The sequence below is a fragment of the Diabrotica virgifera genome, chromosome 3 (genome assembly GCF_917563875.1).
Source record: "Diabrotica virgifera virgifera chromosome 3, PGI_DIABVI_V3a".
NCBI lineage: Eukaryota > Metazoa > Arthropoda > Insecta > Coleoptera > Chrysomelidae > Diabrotica > Diabrotica virgifera.
In genome coordinates, this window is record NC_065445.1 from 249,657,274 (window position 1) to 249,675,078 (window position 17,805).

The 17,805-nt window shown below is 33.6% G+C and overlaps 1 protein-coding gene across 5 annotated transcripts in view; it reads right to left on the minus strand.

Annotated features, from left to right (window-relative positions):
* LOC114340630 (elongation of very long chain fatty acids protein) overlaps window positions 1-17,805 on the minus strand; it is a 225,357-nt gene that overhangs the window by 42,987 nt on the left and 164,565 nt on the right. For all 5 annotated transcript variants that reach the window (XM_050646076.1, XM_050646075.1, XM_050646077.1 and 2 more), the window contains exon 3: window positions 2,417-2,607. In XM_050646076.1, the coding sequence (XP_050502033.1) occupies window positions 2,417-2,607 (191 nt within the window). The remainder of the gene's footprint in view (window positions 1-2,416; window positions 2,608-17,805) is intronic.

A 17,805-nucleotide genomic window follows, 5' to 3' on the forward strand; every position in this document is an offset into this window, starting at 1 on the left:
GCGGACAATTAAAAATGCAATAAAATACAGGGTGTTCCATAAGAAAAAATATAACTTAGATACGCCGCCATTTATTGGGACACCCTGTATATTTCAAAATAATTTTAAAATGTAGCTTTTATCAACTTACAAACTATTAATTTAAAAATTTTTTCAAATCTTTTACCATTTCGCTGTAATTTTCCGTCCCGTTAGTGGTGACTCACCCTGTATATGGGGAATGATGAAGGAGGCAGACAAATCCACTGTCTAACATTCCTGAATTGCGGACTAGAATTAAAGATTTTTTTCGCGTCAGAGGGTATCTTTAACATCTGTTTTATCGGGAACGTCGCGCATCGTCGTGAGTAACGTTTACAAGGCTATATCATGTATACTTAATATATAAGTAATCATAAACATTTCAATATTCTTTTCATTACTGTTTATTTTCTCGCTTACTGTAGTAAACATTTAATGATGGATGGACATTACGATTCCAGTATGATGAATACGATACCAGCCGCATAGAGGCGAGTTTTGTATAGAATACGAGCATCGCAATAATAATTAAATGCAAGTTATATACACGATTTTTTCTAAGATCATTCACAACAAAAAATATACCTGTTCAAATTCATTGATTTTATAACACAAACAAATTAAGTAGTTATATGAGCAAATTAAGTATTCTGTTAATAGGTTATGGTAGGGGAGCCCAAGCGGGGATTTTTGCAGTTACTCGAGCGCGTCAGATTAGCATATGGGGAGAAACCTGGTACCCTGCAGATGTATCTCTACCATATATTGGCTCTTAATACAGGGGAGTTCGTTAAGGGGGGCCCGAAAAAAAAATCTATCCTTAAAAATACTCGAAATTGTCAGATTAAGATAAGGTAAGTTAAGTACATGCAAAGGGGTGTATATTTCAAAAATCTGACGATTTGAGCAGGGCGTAAGGAAATGGGCGAGTCCCAAAGTTTCACAAGAAAAAAGCGAATATTTCGCGATATGAATGACAGATGGAAAAACTAAAAAATATGTGCTCAATATTTTTTAAAAATCTATCGAATGATACTAAACACGACTTCCCATGGAGAGGGATGGGGGGTAAATTTAATATTTTAAACACGAATCCCGCGATATTTCGCGAAATGAACATCAGATCGAAAAACTGTAAAATGCACTTATTCAGTACTTTTGAAAAATCTATCGAATGGCATCAAACACGACCCCCCATGGAGGTGGGGTGGGGGGTTACTTTAAAATCTTAAATAGGAGCCCCCATTTTTTATTGCAGATTTGGATTTCGATTTCTTACGTAAAAATAAGTAACTTTTATTCGAAACATTTTTTCGAACTATGGATAGATGGCGTTATAATCGGAAAAAACGATTATTGGAAATGGAAAATTAAATTAAAAAATGGCAAGCGCCCACTAAAATGGAAAATTTTAATGTCGAAGCGAAGATCGGTCGGATATGCGCATTTTATCAATGAAATTCGATATTTTTAAGATATTCCAGAAGCCGCTATAGATAAAATGTTTTAACGACCTATTAATCATTTCAGAATTACTCGACGGATATTAGTACAGTTAAAATAATTAAGACGATAACCGGACAATAATGATTTAATGAGTAAAATTTAGTTTTTTTTACTTTAATGACAAAAAAAAAGCAAGCCCCTTAGCAGATCCCAATTAAAAATTATTTTGCACATCATATTTGAAACATTATTTGGTTGAAAAATCTCATTTTTGTTGGCAAAAAAAATATATTAATTTGTTTGGACTAAATTACAGTTGTGCTTATCTTAAAAAGGATATGTTACTATCAACATTCGCACAGTGTTGCCAAACTGAATTTTGTTATTTTGGGTGTAAATTTTTTCCACGGATCTCCGAGGGTACAATACTTAACTTTTTTTGGTTTTATGACCTACTCTTCACAACCCAATAGGTCCCCATAACGCTCGAGTGACTGCACATTTAGCATACTTTGCTCCCCTACCATTATATTATTTTGAGTATTACAATTATAAAAATGAACTTGAGGTTAAATGTTTAATATTCCTATGTAGCATATCCACAATTATTAAAATGAAAATAATATTTACAATTATTATTAAAATGAATTTGAGGCTATGTACTTCACTTGACATTACTCATTGCCCATGTGTTACAGCCAGACAGAAAGTCATCTTAAGATTCTATTGGTCAAAAATATGTATCGTAATGAAAATCTGTATCAGAATGACACCCATTATGATACAGGTATTGAAAGCATAATAGATATATAAGTTAATAACCCTATTCCTTATTTTTGTTTTTCTTATCTTATACTAATTATCATATTTAAGCCAAAAATCTGCAAAAATTGGCTTGTAGGGAACAAATATCCAGTATGGAAGAAATATGTTTGTATGTTTTACTTACCCTTATAAATATATATGAACTAATAATAACTTGCACTAAATTATAAACTATAAGGGTTTTCCGAAGGTCAAACGGCTCCCTATCCTTCATCATTTTCGGACCAATATTAAGAACAAAATACATCCATATTATTAAAATAGCTAAGCCAGGACCAGGATCCTTTATTAGGAACCATGAATTCGTTCTAGGATCTGAAAAATAAGTAAAACAATTTGTAAAATTTTACTTTGAAAATGTAAGTTTTTTAAATACATATCGACTATTCGTCAATTGCGACATATACGCATGTCTGGTTGATTGCTGAGAAAGCATTTGATCGAGTACACTACGTTAAGATGATGAAAATCCTAAAAGCAAGGAATTAACAACCAAGATCTGAAAATTAGAAACCTTTACTTTATAAGATCATACGCGGAGTGAGGCAAGGCTGTATTTTACAATCAACTATTTAGATGGGAAATAAGCTACAATTAACTTGAAAAAAAAAATAAATTTATTAACGTTTCGACGCCCAAATCGGGTGTCCTTGTCAAAATACAAAGTACTAGGTACTAAATAAACAAAAACGTTGTTGCTTAGTAAAAATTCTTCTAATAATTTATTTAATCTAACTCATTTATATTGGCAATTCAGACATATACATAATATGATACATTTTAAAGTAGAAGACTTTAAAATGATATTGCCAATATTTATGAGTTGCATTCCTGGGACGACTTTACTGAAAGATAGTTCATTCAATTACATGAAATCAACCCCAGCTCAAGAATATCCGCCACAAAAAATCATAGCATGTGATTTGCCATTAAAAAGACAACCAATTGCAACGGTGACAGTAAAATTCTCGCGTTAGAGATTCCATAGTAAATCACGAGGGAAAACCAGAAAAAACCTCGTGATACTATCCCGACATCGTAAGTATTTGGTCTTACATTTAGTTTACTCTCAAAACTAATACCAAATTCTGACTTTAATATATAATATATATGTTGTTTAAATTATAAATAATATTAATAATACATAGATATATAAGTAATACTAAAATATAAAATGTTTACTAACTCAATATGTTATTGACTTACTACTTGTGGTACTTTCTTTCTCTTGACTTTCTCTTTCAGTATGGGTAACCATATCCTACTACATTCTACCGAGGAATTTGCGACACAATTGGTTTCATTTAGCATAATTAGAGCCGCTTCTTTGATTTTTCTCTTTTTACTATCTGTTTCTTTCAGGACTATATTTGAATATCTCCACTAAAGTCTATGTTCATTATCCCACGCGTGTTGACATATTTGAGATCTATCAAATTCTCTATTTTTAATATAAGACTGATGTTCACTTATTCTAACTTTTAATGGTCTTGATGTTTCTCCTAAATAAAATTGTTCGCATTCACAAGGTATTTTATAAATACAATTCTTTGTTCTTTCTTGCTCATTGTTAGATTTAGTTTTAGATAGAATAGATCTCAATGTGTTTGTGGTTTTGAATGTTGTTGAAATGTTGAATTTATTTCCTGTTGTTTTCAGTTTCTCGGATAGTCCTTTTATATATATGGTATTGATATTTTCCTCGTATTATTTCTTGTGAATGTTGTAGGATCCCGTTCTAAGTTGTTCTGTTCCATTCGATCCAATCTTGACAATTCCTTATTTATAAACGATAAAGGATAATCATTTTTTAATAAAACATATGTTAGCAATTGTTTTTCTTCTAAAAATGAATTTTCGTTAGGACATTACTACCTACTTTAAAATGTATAATATGTATATGTCTGAATTGCCAATATAAATGAGTCAGATTAAATAAATTATTAGAAGAATTTTTACAAAGCAACAACGTTTTTGTTTATTTAGTAGTATTTTGAATTTTGACAACGACACCCGACTTGGGCGTCGAAACGTTGATAAAATTATTTTTTTCAAGTTAATTGTGGCTTATTTCCCATCTAAATAGTTTATTGTAAAAATGCCATAAGGAAATAGCTTCAGAACAACATTAAGGCTGTATTTTGTCTCCTCTAATGTTCAATATCTGTTCTGAAAAAATATTTATCGAAACTCGAAACTGAAGAAAATATTCTACTAAATGGGTACTGGCTAAACAACATCAGATATACAGATGACCAAATAATATTTGCGGACAGCCTAGAAGACCTACAAGTCCTTATGAACAATATCACGTATTACAGTCAACAATATAGTCTTAATATAAACAGTGCAAAGATGACAAACTTATGATCATTAGCAAGAAAAAGACAACAGAACTCTATATCAACCAAATCCGTATAGAGTAAAGCACTACAACTACGTCGACACCATAATAAATGAAGAATGGACCAACAACCGAGAGATAAGAGCGTGCATTTTAAATCCATCTTCAACCAGATGGGTGCCTTCTTCAATAGCCTAACCGACCTCTTGGTATAAATTGCGATGCTCCGTCTTCTCTATCCTTTTTGTGTTGAATCGTGGACCTTGAACGAAGATATGTGCAGAAAATTGAAAGCATGTGAGACGTGGCTATATCTTAAAATCACGTGAACTGGCCAAGTCACAAATGAAGAAAACTGCAATTTTCCTGCAATGAAAAACATTTAGAAAACGGGGCCCAGGAAAACATCCTGGTTGAAGAACCTCATAATCTGGTTCAACACAACATATCTGCAGCTTTTCGGCTGCGGCAGATAAGGTAAAGATTGCTATGATGATCGCCAACATTCATCACGGATAAGCATATCAAGAAGAAGAATAAAACTAATAAGAGTAAGCGAGATACGTAGCCGTGGCAAACCACGAAATCATAATTGTTCTAATACAGCTCCTCTTCACTTGGACACTAGGAGTCGGCCTCAATCCACAGACCTGGCGATTTAGATAGGAGCAGTTGTTATCTAGAGTCCACATAGTAAGGTTTACCCTCTTTGAGGTCTACCCACATTGTGGGTTAGTTCTACATTGGCGTGATGTAAAATCAAGGAAAAGTACAAACAGCACATAATATTTTATACAAAAATGTAAGTTTTTAATGACCTTATAGCACTGATTATTGAATTGTTATTCCGAAAACGTTCTATGCTGTAGTCAAAGGGCCTTTTTTAAAAGAAATATGCCTTTTATAAAGGATTTTGAATTAGAAGTCTAAGTTTTCAATCTAATAGCACATAAAACAATATCAAAAATATTACTCTACATCCCACCAGATTGAAAACAATGGGAACCTTCTCTGGTCACACCTCCGAGGCTTCTAAAATTTGCAAACCATAACGGATGCTGAGATTAAAAAAGATGGGCGAATTATACAATTTATAATTCACATCCCATCTGCTCAGCGCGGTAAAGTTCCAACAAGAATGGTTCCTTTCATACTCCAATCAGAGTAAACATGTAAATCAAAAATGAATAACCATTTTCAATTTCGTCGCAACACGAAACTACAGCCGCATTATATACTAGTTCAATTAGAGAGTGCAGCAAGCACCTCTACCGGTTTCGAAACTTATTAGTTTCTCATCTGGAGGCACATATGCTGCTCTCTCTGGCCCAACCAGGACAAACCCCAGCGTGCAGTTATGGATTGCAACGATAATTGCCTCCTGATGAAAGACTAATAAGTCTCGAAACCGGTAGAGGTGCTTGCTGCAGCCTCAGATTGAACTAGAATATAACGCAGCTGTAGTTTCGTATTGCAACGAAATTGAAAATGGTTATGCATTTTTTATTTACATGTTTACTCTGATTGGAGTATGAAAGGCACCATTTTCGTTGGAACTTTACCGCACTGAGCAGATGGGACGTGAATTATAAATTGTAAAATTCCCTCATCCTCTTTATTCTCAGCATCCGCTATGGCTTTCAAATTTTAAAAGCCTCGGATGTGTAACCAGAGAAGGTTTCCATTATTTTCAATCTGGTGGGATGTAGAATAATATTTTTGATATTGTTTTATGTGCTATTAGATTGAAAACTTTTGCTAGCAGTTTCCGCTAGGGCATCCCTGCCATTTCGTTTGTTGCAATCCGTAATTGCACGCCGGGGTTTGTCCTGGTTGGGTCAGAGAGAGCAGCATATGTGCCTCCTGATGAGAGGCTAATAAGTTTCGAAATCGGTAGAGGTGAAAATGGTTATTTATTTTTGATTATGAATTTATTTTTTGTGATTTGTTGTGTAAACTAGAGATGGCGTGATGGAACTGTATGGATGGAACTGAACATTCAACCTATATTACTGTGCAAAAAAAACTTCAAATTTGTATTTATTTTTATAGCCAAAATGTCTTCATCTTAAATGCAACACACTGTATATATGTCATTTCCTTTTGTAAATAATTTGGTTGGTGAACCATAAAAGGATAGACCGTTCTTGGAAAAGATTTAATGGTTGCTATTATTCGTTGAAGAACGTGTTTCTCTAATGTTCTCTTTCTTCTAAATAACTTTTTTCCATTAATGTTACAATTTTTCCTGCTATACTACTTCTCTTGACTAACGTACCAATTGATGAAATATGTTCAGGAGATCGCTCATGTTGAATAACTGTCCTATTGATATTTTTCCAGTCATTACACGCATCGAAAGTTAAAAAAACAATAATTTTCGTGGAGATCAGTTTACAAACGTAACAACAAACACGGCTACATTTAGGACTGTAGGTACACTAACCACTCACGAAGAATTTTTCCCAGTTAGCTTTAATTTTATAAAAAAAATCGCAATTTGCAAAAATGTCTGATTTTATTATTATCCAGTTGTGTAACACATTCACTAATTTTATTGATTCGGTTATTTATAAAGATATTGTTGAAATTCCAGATTTAAATGTTATGGCCAATCCCCTATATCGCTAGGAAAAGAGTTATTGACATTGTCGTTTTCTATAGAAGATGACGGAGATGTACTTGTGACAGGTGAAGTCGCTTCATGAAGGCGTAAAGCACTGTTATCACAGGTGAAGAATTTTGAAAATTTATTTTGTTATTGCAATAAATTTTTTTTTGTGATCTTTGTGGGCCCCATTAAAATGTGGGCCCGAGGCATGTGCCTCACGGGCCTAGTGGTAAAATAGGCCCTGGGTGGGTATAGTTGTCATTTAAAACTATTAAAATTTTGACTCTTTCGCCGTATGTTGTTATTTATATGACTCTAATCTAATCGATCATATCTTCTGTAATAACTTAAGTCGACTTTACATTACATGATTTATCAAGTGATTTGTCTTATGATTTGGTTATGGAGTGAAATTTACATGTTTACACTGTGTGATTTGTCATATGATTGTGCCATAAACATTGTGTTTTATCATAAGCATGTCATGCGGCTCGTCATAGGAAAAATCATGTGATAAATCACGTGATAAATCATGTAGTGTAAAGTCGACTTTAGTGTCTTCATTTTCCATTTGCATAAATTAATTCTGAATAAACCTCGACTTTAGGTAATTTAGAAACCCTTAATTACATGTAAGAAAAATTAGTTTTAGTAGTTGTTATATAGATCATATAAATCATTTTTCCTTGTGGATTTATATATTTTATCATTAAATAATACTGTCTCTACTGGCGCTGGCCACTATTGACCAAGGTCAATATTTATAGGAAGCGTCAATATTTATTTTACCCTGTAATGTAAGTCCCAAACAAATTCTACATCTTTCGCCTGGTTGGCGTGCAGCCCACGTCTATCACTATTCTGGGCATACAGCAATATATTCATAATATAATTAAAATTACATTTAACTCAGAGATTCACGGATGCATCGGATGGTGGTACCTCTCAAACTTAGGCCTGGATCCCGCGTAACACAAAAAAGTTTATTAATAGCAAGCTGAAAATTTAATAATAGCTTAACGGTATCTAATCCGACAAACTTTAATGTATGGGAACACTGGAACAGGGGAAGTTTTAATTGTGGAACGTGCCATCCTGACAAGTTTATGATTGTAAAAACTAGCGGTTATTTCATAGCAAACTATGGAGACTTTATATGAAAAACTGTTTGTCCGACAAATATGATGGGCATTTTAAAAGTCCGACACGCAGAACATGGCAAATGACAGAAATTATATTGGTGGTAAATAGCAGTCTGATTTTTGCATGAGAGTTTAATACATGGAATGCTTTCGTACTCTGATGTTCGAAACCTGTAACCTGTTCCACAATTAAAACTTCCCCTGTTCCAGTGTTCCCGTACATCGAAGTTTGCCCGACTTGACACCGTTAAGCTATTAACAAATTTTCAGCTGGCTATTAGTAAATTTTTTTTGGTACGCGGGATCCAGGCCTAATACTGGTTGGAATATATTAAAAAAAAATAAAGATTATTTTGTTTTATACTGGGAAGTTATAAATTAACCAATTAATTATAGTATTTACGAAACTGAAATTTCGGAAGATAATAATACATTATTAACAACATTATAATAAAATATAAAGGACTTTTAAAGAATATATCTGGGAAATTAAAAAAATAATTATCTAAAAAATTATAGCATTGGTAGTAATTAGTCAGTAAATTATCAAACTAAAATTGTATAAGGAACTAATATATTGCCACCAATGAAATTATATGTATATAATAGACCGTCGAATTTCAATACGAAGTTCAGCCACGATTTTTTCCCTTATCCATTTTTGCTTATTGAAAATATCATATACATACAGGGTGTTAGTAAATAAGTATGAAAAATTTTAAGGGCTAATTCTACATGAAAAATTAATACCAGTTTGTTCTATAAACATATGTCCGCAAATGCTTAGTTTCGGAGATACGGGGTGTTGAAATTTTTATTTCAAACTGCAAATTTATTTATTGCTCTAAGACCAGTTGAGCTATGAAAATGAAATTTGGTGAGTTTTAGGAGGTAGTTATTACGAACTTTATGACATACACTTAAGAATTTTGTATTCATCATTGGCGCGCCTATGGGCAATGGTCTGAATTATTTTAAATAAAAAAATAGTACGCCACTGAGATACTTCAAATTAAAAATTATTTTTAAATTCCACGTCTACTTTATGATAAAAAAGCTTTCTTGCCTATTTTTATATGATGCACCGTTTTTATGCAGGAAAATAAAACATCTTGGCGCGTATTTTTCATTTTTTAATACATCATCAAGAGCTGTCCAATATAATAATACTAGACTAGAACAATAACAGAAAATATTACTAATAAGATTTCAACTAGGTGCAAATCTGCAAGAAATATTTAAAATGATCTACTTTACAGATAACAGAAGAATTTTATATTCATCATTGGCGCGCGTACGGGTAATGGTCTGAATGTTTTGAAGAAAAAAATAGTACGCCACTGAGATATGTCAAATTAAAAATAATTTTTGAATTCCTCGTTCAATTTACGACAAAAAATCTTTCTTTCCTTTTTTTCATAAGAGGTGCCGTTTTGATACAAAAAAAAATAAAACATCTTAACGCTTACCAAGTATTTGAGGTATAGTCGGTTCGCTAAACTCAGACGCAACTGGCTAGATATTTTAGTCGATAATTTTTTTGTTTTTTGCCAATTTTGCAAAAATTGGCAAAATTACTAACTATTTAGTGATTATTAACTATTTAGTAATTATTTTTTGCCAATTTTACTAAAATTGGGAAAATTATTGACTAAAATATCTAGAAAGTTGCGTCTGAGTTTAGCGAACAGACTATAGTTTCCATATGCATAGAAACTTAGTTCAAATACTTTGTAAACGTTAAGATGTTTAATTTTTTTGCATAAAAACGGCGCCGCATATTAAAAAAAGGCAAAAAAGATTTTTTGTCGTCAATTGAACGAGGAATTCAAAAATGATTTTTAGTTTGACATATCTCAGTGGCGTACTATTTTTTTCTTCAAACAATTCAGACCATTACTCGTACGCGCGCCAATGATGAATATAAAATTCTTCTGTTACCTGTAAAGGAGATCATTTTAAATATTTCTTGCAGCTTTGCACCTAGTTGAAATGGTATTAGTAATATTTTCTGTTATTATTCTAGTTTAGTATTATTATATTGGATAGTTCTTGATGATGTATTGCGCCAAGATGTTTTATTTTTCTGCATAAAAACGGTGCATCATATGAAAAAAGACAAGAAAGGTTTATTATCATAAATTAGACGTGGAATTTAAAAATAATTTCTAGTTCGAAATATCTCAGTGGTGTACTATTTTTTTCTTTAAAATAATTCAGACCATTGCCCGTAGGAGCGCCAATGATGAATACAAAATTCTTAATTGTATGTCATAAAATTCATAATAACTACCTCCTAAAACATACCAAATTTCATTTTCATAGCTCAACTGGTCTTAGAGCAATAAATAAATTGGAAGTTTGAAATAAAAGTTTCAACACCCCGTATCTTCGAAATTAAGCATTTGCGGACATATGTTTATAGAGCAAACTGGCATTAATTTTTCATGTAGAATTAGCCCTTAAAATGTTTCATACTTATTTACTAACACCCTGTATATGTATACAGAGTGTAACAAAAATACAGGTCATAAATTTAATCACATATTCTGAGACCAGAAATAGTTCGATTGAACCTAACTTACCTTAGTACAAATGTGCACATAAAAAAAGTTACAGCCCGTTGAAATTACAAAATGAAAATTGATTATTTCCAATGTATCGAAAACTGTTACGAGATTCTTTATTGAAAATGGACATGTGTCATTCTTATGGCAGTAGCATCTTAAGAAAAAATTGTAGTTAAATTTGGACACCCAATAAAAATTTTATGGGGGTGTTGCTCCTTTAAACTCCCCCCCCCCCAACTATTGTGTACGTTCCAATTAAATTACTATTGTAGTACCATTGGTTAAACAAAATATTTTTAAGACTTTTTTGCCTCCTAGTTATTTTTCGAAAAGTCAGTTTTTATCGAGATATTTTGAATATTTTTCAAATCCACCACATATTTGTATATGGTTAAGTAGTGTAGGAAACAAAGGTTGAACCTTGCAAAATGGACACAAGTCTGGTTTTATTTTTTTTCTGGTATATCAAGGGGTGCTTATTATAAGACTAACTTTTTCTGAAAAAATTTCGCCCCGGAACCTCCCTTTTCACCCCTTTAAAGGGGGTAATTTGTGGTTTTTGCGGAACGTAGCCCTTCCTGTAACTTTTACAAAAAATTTCTTTTTTAGAAATATGAAGAGGACTATATTTTCTACGATTTATTTCCAACACCATCTCTCTATCATCCACCGTTTAGCGGGGGTGGCGCCCTAAAGTTGAGAAGTTTTTAAAAAAGATGTTTTTAAAAAATATATATTTTTCCCTAACTGTAACGGAAATTAAGAAGAAATCATGAGGCAATTATTCAAAAAAATTTGAATGATTTTTTGGTATAGGTTTCACTTAAGGGTAATTGCCCTTTTTTTAATTACAGGGTGTTACATTTTAAAAAACCTCTTTTTATACCATCTGAACCGTTTATGCTAGAGTAAAAAGACTTTCAGCGATTACCCATGTACTGGTGCTATTTACAAATTTGTATAATGCACCCCCATTTTTTCCCCGGAACCACCCCAAAAAAAAGAAGAATTAATAAATACATTTATTTTCTTGGAATCCTTCACACACAATGCCCTTTATTAATATGCTTCATATATCATTTTGTGGACGTTATTATTACCCATACATGGACACCAAAAGCAATTTCCTAGTGCAACCCCTGTAGCAAAAAAAAATAAATAAAATGGGGGGTTGAAAATTTTTTTTTGTTTTTTGCTTTTTGATCCATATGAGCATATGCTTCATCAATAGTGCTTTTCAAAAATATATATGGTTATTGCAACATCTCTGCGAAAACCACCCCTATCCTTGAAAATATACTGCAGAAACTACCCCTATCCCTTGGCGAGCATGTTTTTACGATTTTCTCATTACCTATGTATTATTTTTAAACAAAACTTATTCAAGGTTAAAGACCACTATTTACTCTAAAAATTATGTCCTATTCATTTTTTCGTATAAGCAACCGTTACGGCACAGTGGCGCCGTAAACCTCATATATGCTTTGGCGGGCTCCAGTTTTTGTTTTTTTTTTCGTCATCTGTTCGTTTTATTGATAAAGTACTTATGCAAAATAAAACAACACAGTGTAACCTACAAATTATGACTTATGCACATTTTACATTCTTTGCTCCCCAAAGCCACAGTGGTGGCCCAAAATAAATTTTTGCATATTTTCGCCACCTACATGCATTTTATTGCATTAATGCTACCTTAACAGCACAATATTTACCCTTAGGTGGTCGCTACGCAGTGGCGGATCCAGGGAGGGGTAATGGGGGTAATCACCTCCCCCCCTCTCAAACCAAGTGATATTATATTCAAAGATTATAAAAATATTCATTTATTTTTATAGAAATTTAACCAATTGGCACCCCCCTCTTAACGATGCTGGATCCGCCACTGTCGCTAAAGCATAAAAAGTCATTCTTATAAAAATAATATTAATATAATATAAGTATTTCTATAAAAATAAATGAATATTTTTATAATCTTCAAATATAATATCACTTGGTTTGAGAGGGGTGGGGGTGATCGCCCCCATCGCCCCTCCCTGGATCCGCCACTGCTTAGCGACCACTTAGGGGTGAATATTGTGCTATTAAGGTAGCATTAACGCAATAAAATGCGTGTAGGTGGCGAAAATATAAAAAAAAATATTTTGGGCCACCACTCTAGCTTTGGGGAGCAAAGAATGTAAAATGTGCATAGGTCATGATTTGTAGGTTACACTGTGTTGTTTTATTTTACATAAGTACTTTATCAATAAAACAAACAGATGACGAAAAAATAAACAAAAACTGGAGCCCGTCAAAGCATATATGAGGTTTACGGCGCCACTGTGCCGTAACGGTTGCTTAAACGAAAAAAATGAATAGGACCTAATATTTAGAGTAAATAGTGGTCTTTAACCTTGTATAAGTTTTGTTTAAAAAAAATGAATAGGGAATGAGAAAATCGTAAAAACGTGCTGGATAAGGTATAGGGGTAGTTTCTGCAGTATATTTTCAAGGATAGGGGTGGTTTGCGCAGGGATGTTGCAATAACCATATATATTTTTGAAAAGCACTATTGATGCAGCATATGCCCATATGGATTAAAAAGCAAAAAAACAAAAATAAATTTTCAACCCCCCATTTTATTTATTGTTTTTGGCTACAGGGGTTGCACTAGGAAATCGCCTTTAGTGTCCATGTATGGGTAATAATAACTTGCACAAAATGATATATGAAGCATATTAATGAAGGGCATTGTGTGTGAAGGATTTCAAGAAAATCACTTTATTTATTAATTCTTCTTTTTTTTTAGATGGTTCCGGGGAAAAAATGGGGGTGCATTATACAAATTTGTAAATAACACCAGTACATGGGTAATCGCTGAAAGTCTTTTTACTCTAGCATAAACGGTTCAGATGGTATAAAAAGGGGTTTTTTGAAACGTAACACCCTGTAATTAAAAAAAGGGCAATTACCCTTAAGTGAAACCTATACCAAAAAATCAATCATCTATTTGTGAATAATCTCCGCAGCCTTTCTTTTTAATTTCCGTTACAGTTAGGGAAAAATATATATTTTTTAAAAACATCTTTTTTAAAAACTTGTCAACTTTGGGGCGCCACCCTTGCTAAACGGTGGATGATAGAGAGATGCTGTCGGAAATAAATCGTAGAAAATATAGTCCTCTTCATATTTCTATAAAAGAAAGTTTTTGTAAAAGGTACAGGAAGGGCTACGTTCTGCAAAAACCATAAATTACCCCCTTTAAAGGGGTGAAGAGGGGGGTTCCGGGGCGAAATTTTTTCAGAAAAAGTTAGTCTTATAATAAGCACCCCTTGATATGCCAGAAAAAAAATTAAACCGGACTTGTGTCCATTTTGCAAGGTTCAACCTCTGTTTCCTACACTAAAGTACGATTATGGAGACTTGGTAATAATATGAAAATTTATTTATGATTTACATTTTTAGGTATATTATGAACCACATTAAAAAAAGAAGCCACATCTCGATAAAAGGTGCCTTCTCGAAAAATATACAAAGAATCAAAAAAGTTTTAAAAACACTGTGTTTAACTAATGGTGCCGCAGTAATATTTTAATTGGAACGTACACCAATATTTGGGGAATTTAAAAGAACAGAACCCCCATAAAATTTTTATGTAGACATAATAAAAATTAAGCCTCAACTCGATAAAAACTGCCTTATCGAAAAATACTAAGAGGCAATAAAATTTTAGGAATATTGAATTTAACTAATTGTACCACAATAATAATTTAATTGAGACGTACACAAAAGTTTAAGGGGGCTTAAGGGAACAAAACCTCCATAAAATTTTTATGGGGTGCACAAATTTCACTATAATTTTTCTTTAAGATTTTCCTGCCATAAGAATGCCACATGTCCATTTTCAATAAAAAATCTCTTCGAGGCCGATCGAGGCCGATCGGACTGTGTGGAGGGGTCGGGAGGTAGGCCTCGAGACGATTCGTTTTCAGTTGTATTAGTTGTGTTGTTCCATTTAGTTGTATCATACAATTATGGCCCGTGCAAAGCAAAATCAAGAAAAACTTATAGCTTTGTTCAGAGATATGCCGTGATTGTGGCAAATTACATCAAAAGATTATTATGACCGTATAAAAAAAGAAGTTGCTTACCAAAGATTATCGAAAAATGGAGCCCCTAGCTAACGATAACCATGAAATTAAAAAAATTAATAATATGCACAGCAGTTTTCGGAAACAATTAAAAAAGATCAAAGAATCTACAAGAACAGGCAGTAGTGCATCATCTGTTGACGCCATTGCGCGAACACACAAACTGGAGTGCCTTAATGCTGGCCTTCGTGTATTCTGTAGTATGTGGATTTGTAGATACCCCACATTTTTCGCCTTCAGATTTTCCGATGTGTGTGGAGCCGCCTTAATATAAAAAAAATGCATGCCTTCCGATTTTCCGTTGTGTGCAGAGCAGCCTTTAGTTAAAAAAAATATAGACTTCTACGGAAATTGTCCAATTCAAAGCACATCCCGCCTGGACTATAAAGAATGATCGTTTAATAATATGGCGCAATGAATATTTAGAAAAAATAATTGAATAATTAATAAAAGATTCGCTTCTTAGAATCAACATAATGTGACATCAACGAAACAATTGACCAAGCTTGGAGCAACGACCACTTAAGTGGAGAATTGATACCGTCCTCCAGGGTCAAACGAGTGTGCATCTTAAGATTGAAGTGGAGAAGGTAAATTGGTAATCGATGGTTTATTGTTGTGTAAAAGGTATAAAAGATAGCTGTGTGGATTAGCAGCAAGATATTAAAGATATTAAAACTAATAATTGTAATTAAAAGTGTCAACAAATTGTTCTCAAAAAAGCTAATAATACAATTATTGATATAATGAATGAAGTAAAAGGTATTCCGAAGATCACTTTTGACGTCATATTCGTTTTCAACGACCCCAAAAATCCCCGAGTAACAACATTGAACTCATTTCCGCCGATAATTGACGAGTTCTGAATATTTTTTATTGTCTGTTTGAGATGCGCTTTAAGAATACATTTTTTGTATGCAGTTTCTCAATATTATATCATGGCTCCGGTTCACAAAGTTTCCTGGCGCATTCACGAATCGAATGCAAAAAGAATTATTAAGATCCGTCTTGTCGTTTTTTTTTTCGGAGGTTCAGTGCTTTATTGCTTCCACTAATAACACTGGTAAACACACAGTTTGCTGCCGGAAATTTTTTTACCTTTTCTAGGTAATTTGGGTCTGCTGAATCCAAAAATGCCACTAGATTTGTTCCATCAGATCGTTTTCAGAAAATACGACAATAGATCACATTTCTAACATATAGGGTAATTTAACGCAGCACCACTTACATATGTAGTGCTGCTACACATGAAATAAACCAAATACGAATAAAAAGTAAAATATTTATTGTACAATAATGTAGTTACAAAAATCATCACAAATATCTGCCAAAAAAACTTAACTTTTCATCTAACCTAACCGGCAGCGTCGCAACAACAATGTGTTATTCGGTGTCACCTAAAAACTTCCTTTTATATGATTTTCTTGCAAATGCTATAAAAGGACGGTCCCTTTGAAGACTCCAGCAGTAATCCGCCATCATGTGATAGCCCCAAGTTCCTGATACTCCTCTTCCATCGTTTTGATATCTTGGTGAAGATTTTCTGGGAAACGGTCTAAGTGGCTGTGGAGGTAATGAATTTTAATACTCATATGACAACCGTGTGTGTTAAAATTGTTGAGCATTTATTCCACTCTAATGCCTAATTGGTATACTTCCATATTTGTTGCCATTGTGTAGAAGGACACACCTTAAACTTCGTTTGGAACTGTCGATAAAAAGACGCCAGTGATCTGGTGTATACTCCGATACACCCATTTTTTCTAACAGTCCTTTAAAAAACCGTATAATCTTGCTGAGAAAAAAGGCAAAATATCTTTTATCTCTATTACGGTAGTATGTAATTTTGGTGTCTGGGTGAAGAACATTATTTTCTTTTAGTCTGGAGGTAAGCAACTCGGAAGAATCCTTTGGAAGGTTCAAATTTCTGATAATATCGCTTAGCTCTTCCTGAGTAAAGCACTCAGGACGTGTTGAATCCCCTTCAAAATCACTGTCGTCTTCCTCAAATCTATTAGTCTGCAGTTCGTCAAATAACGTTTCGGCATTATCCTCTGGTAACATAGGTAGACTGCTAAATATTGGAATGGGTATCTGCTCAAGCTGATGTGGAATTGGTATTATTGCTGAATCCAGGTTAGGATATGTTCACGTATGTCGATTGTTACGATTAATGCCCTTTATATTCACAAGACAGAAATAGCAATCGTCAAAATGATTTTTTGGTTCCCTCCATACCAGTGGAAAACTAAATTTAAACATTTTCGTTGTCCTTTCGTCCACTGTCGCAAGTTTTCAATACAAGTTTTGCACACTACATGTGGAGCTCAGGATTTATCTTGATCTCCTAAATGAACACCAAAATAGGCCCTTTTGTTCATTTGCCCATTTGTCTTAGAATTTGTTAATTTTGTTTATAAACATATTGCAATTATATTCCCCGTGTGGGTCACGGGCCACTAAAGTAGAATATGCCCACAGTTTCCTCCTGCTTGTCGTAAAAGGCGACTAAACGGAGAGGCGGTCGCTCTCTTGTCCGATCGCGGCCGCTAAGTTTTGTGAGGCGATCGCGACGGATCAGGAGAGTGGCCGTTCACCGGGGGTGGTGGGCGGGATTGGCACTCGGAGTTGGTCGCCGGATGCCACTGCCGCACATCAACCTCGTGATGGATCTGCAAATCCCAGCTTGTCCATCTTTACCTTCTCTGTTACCTAC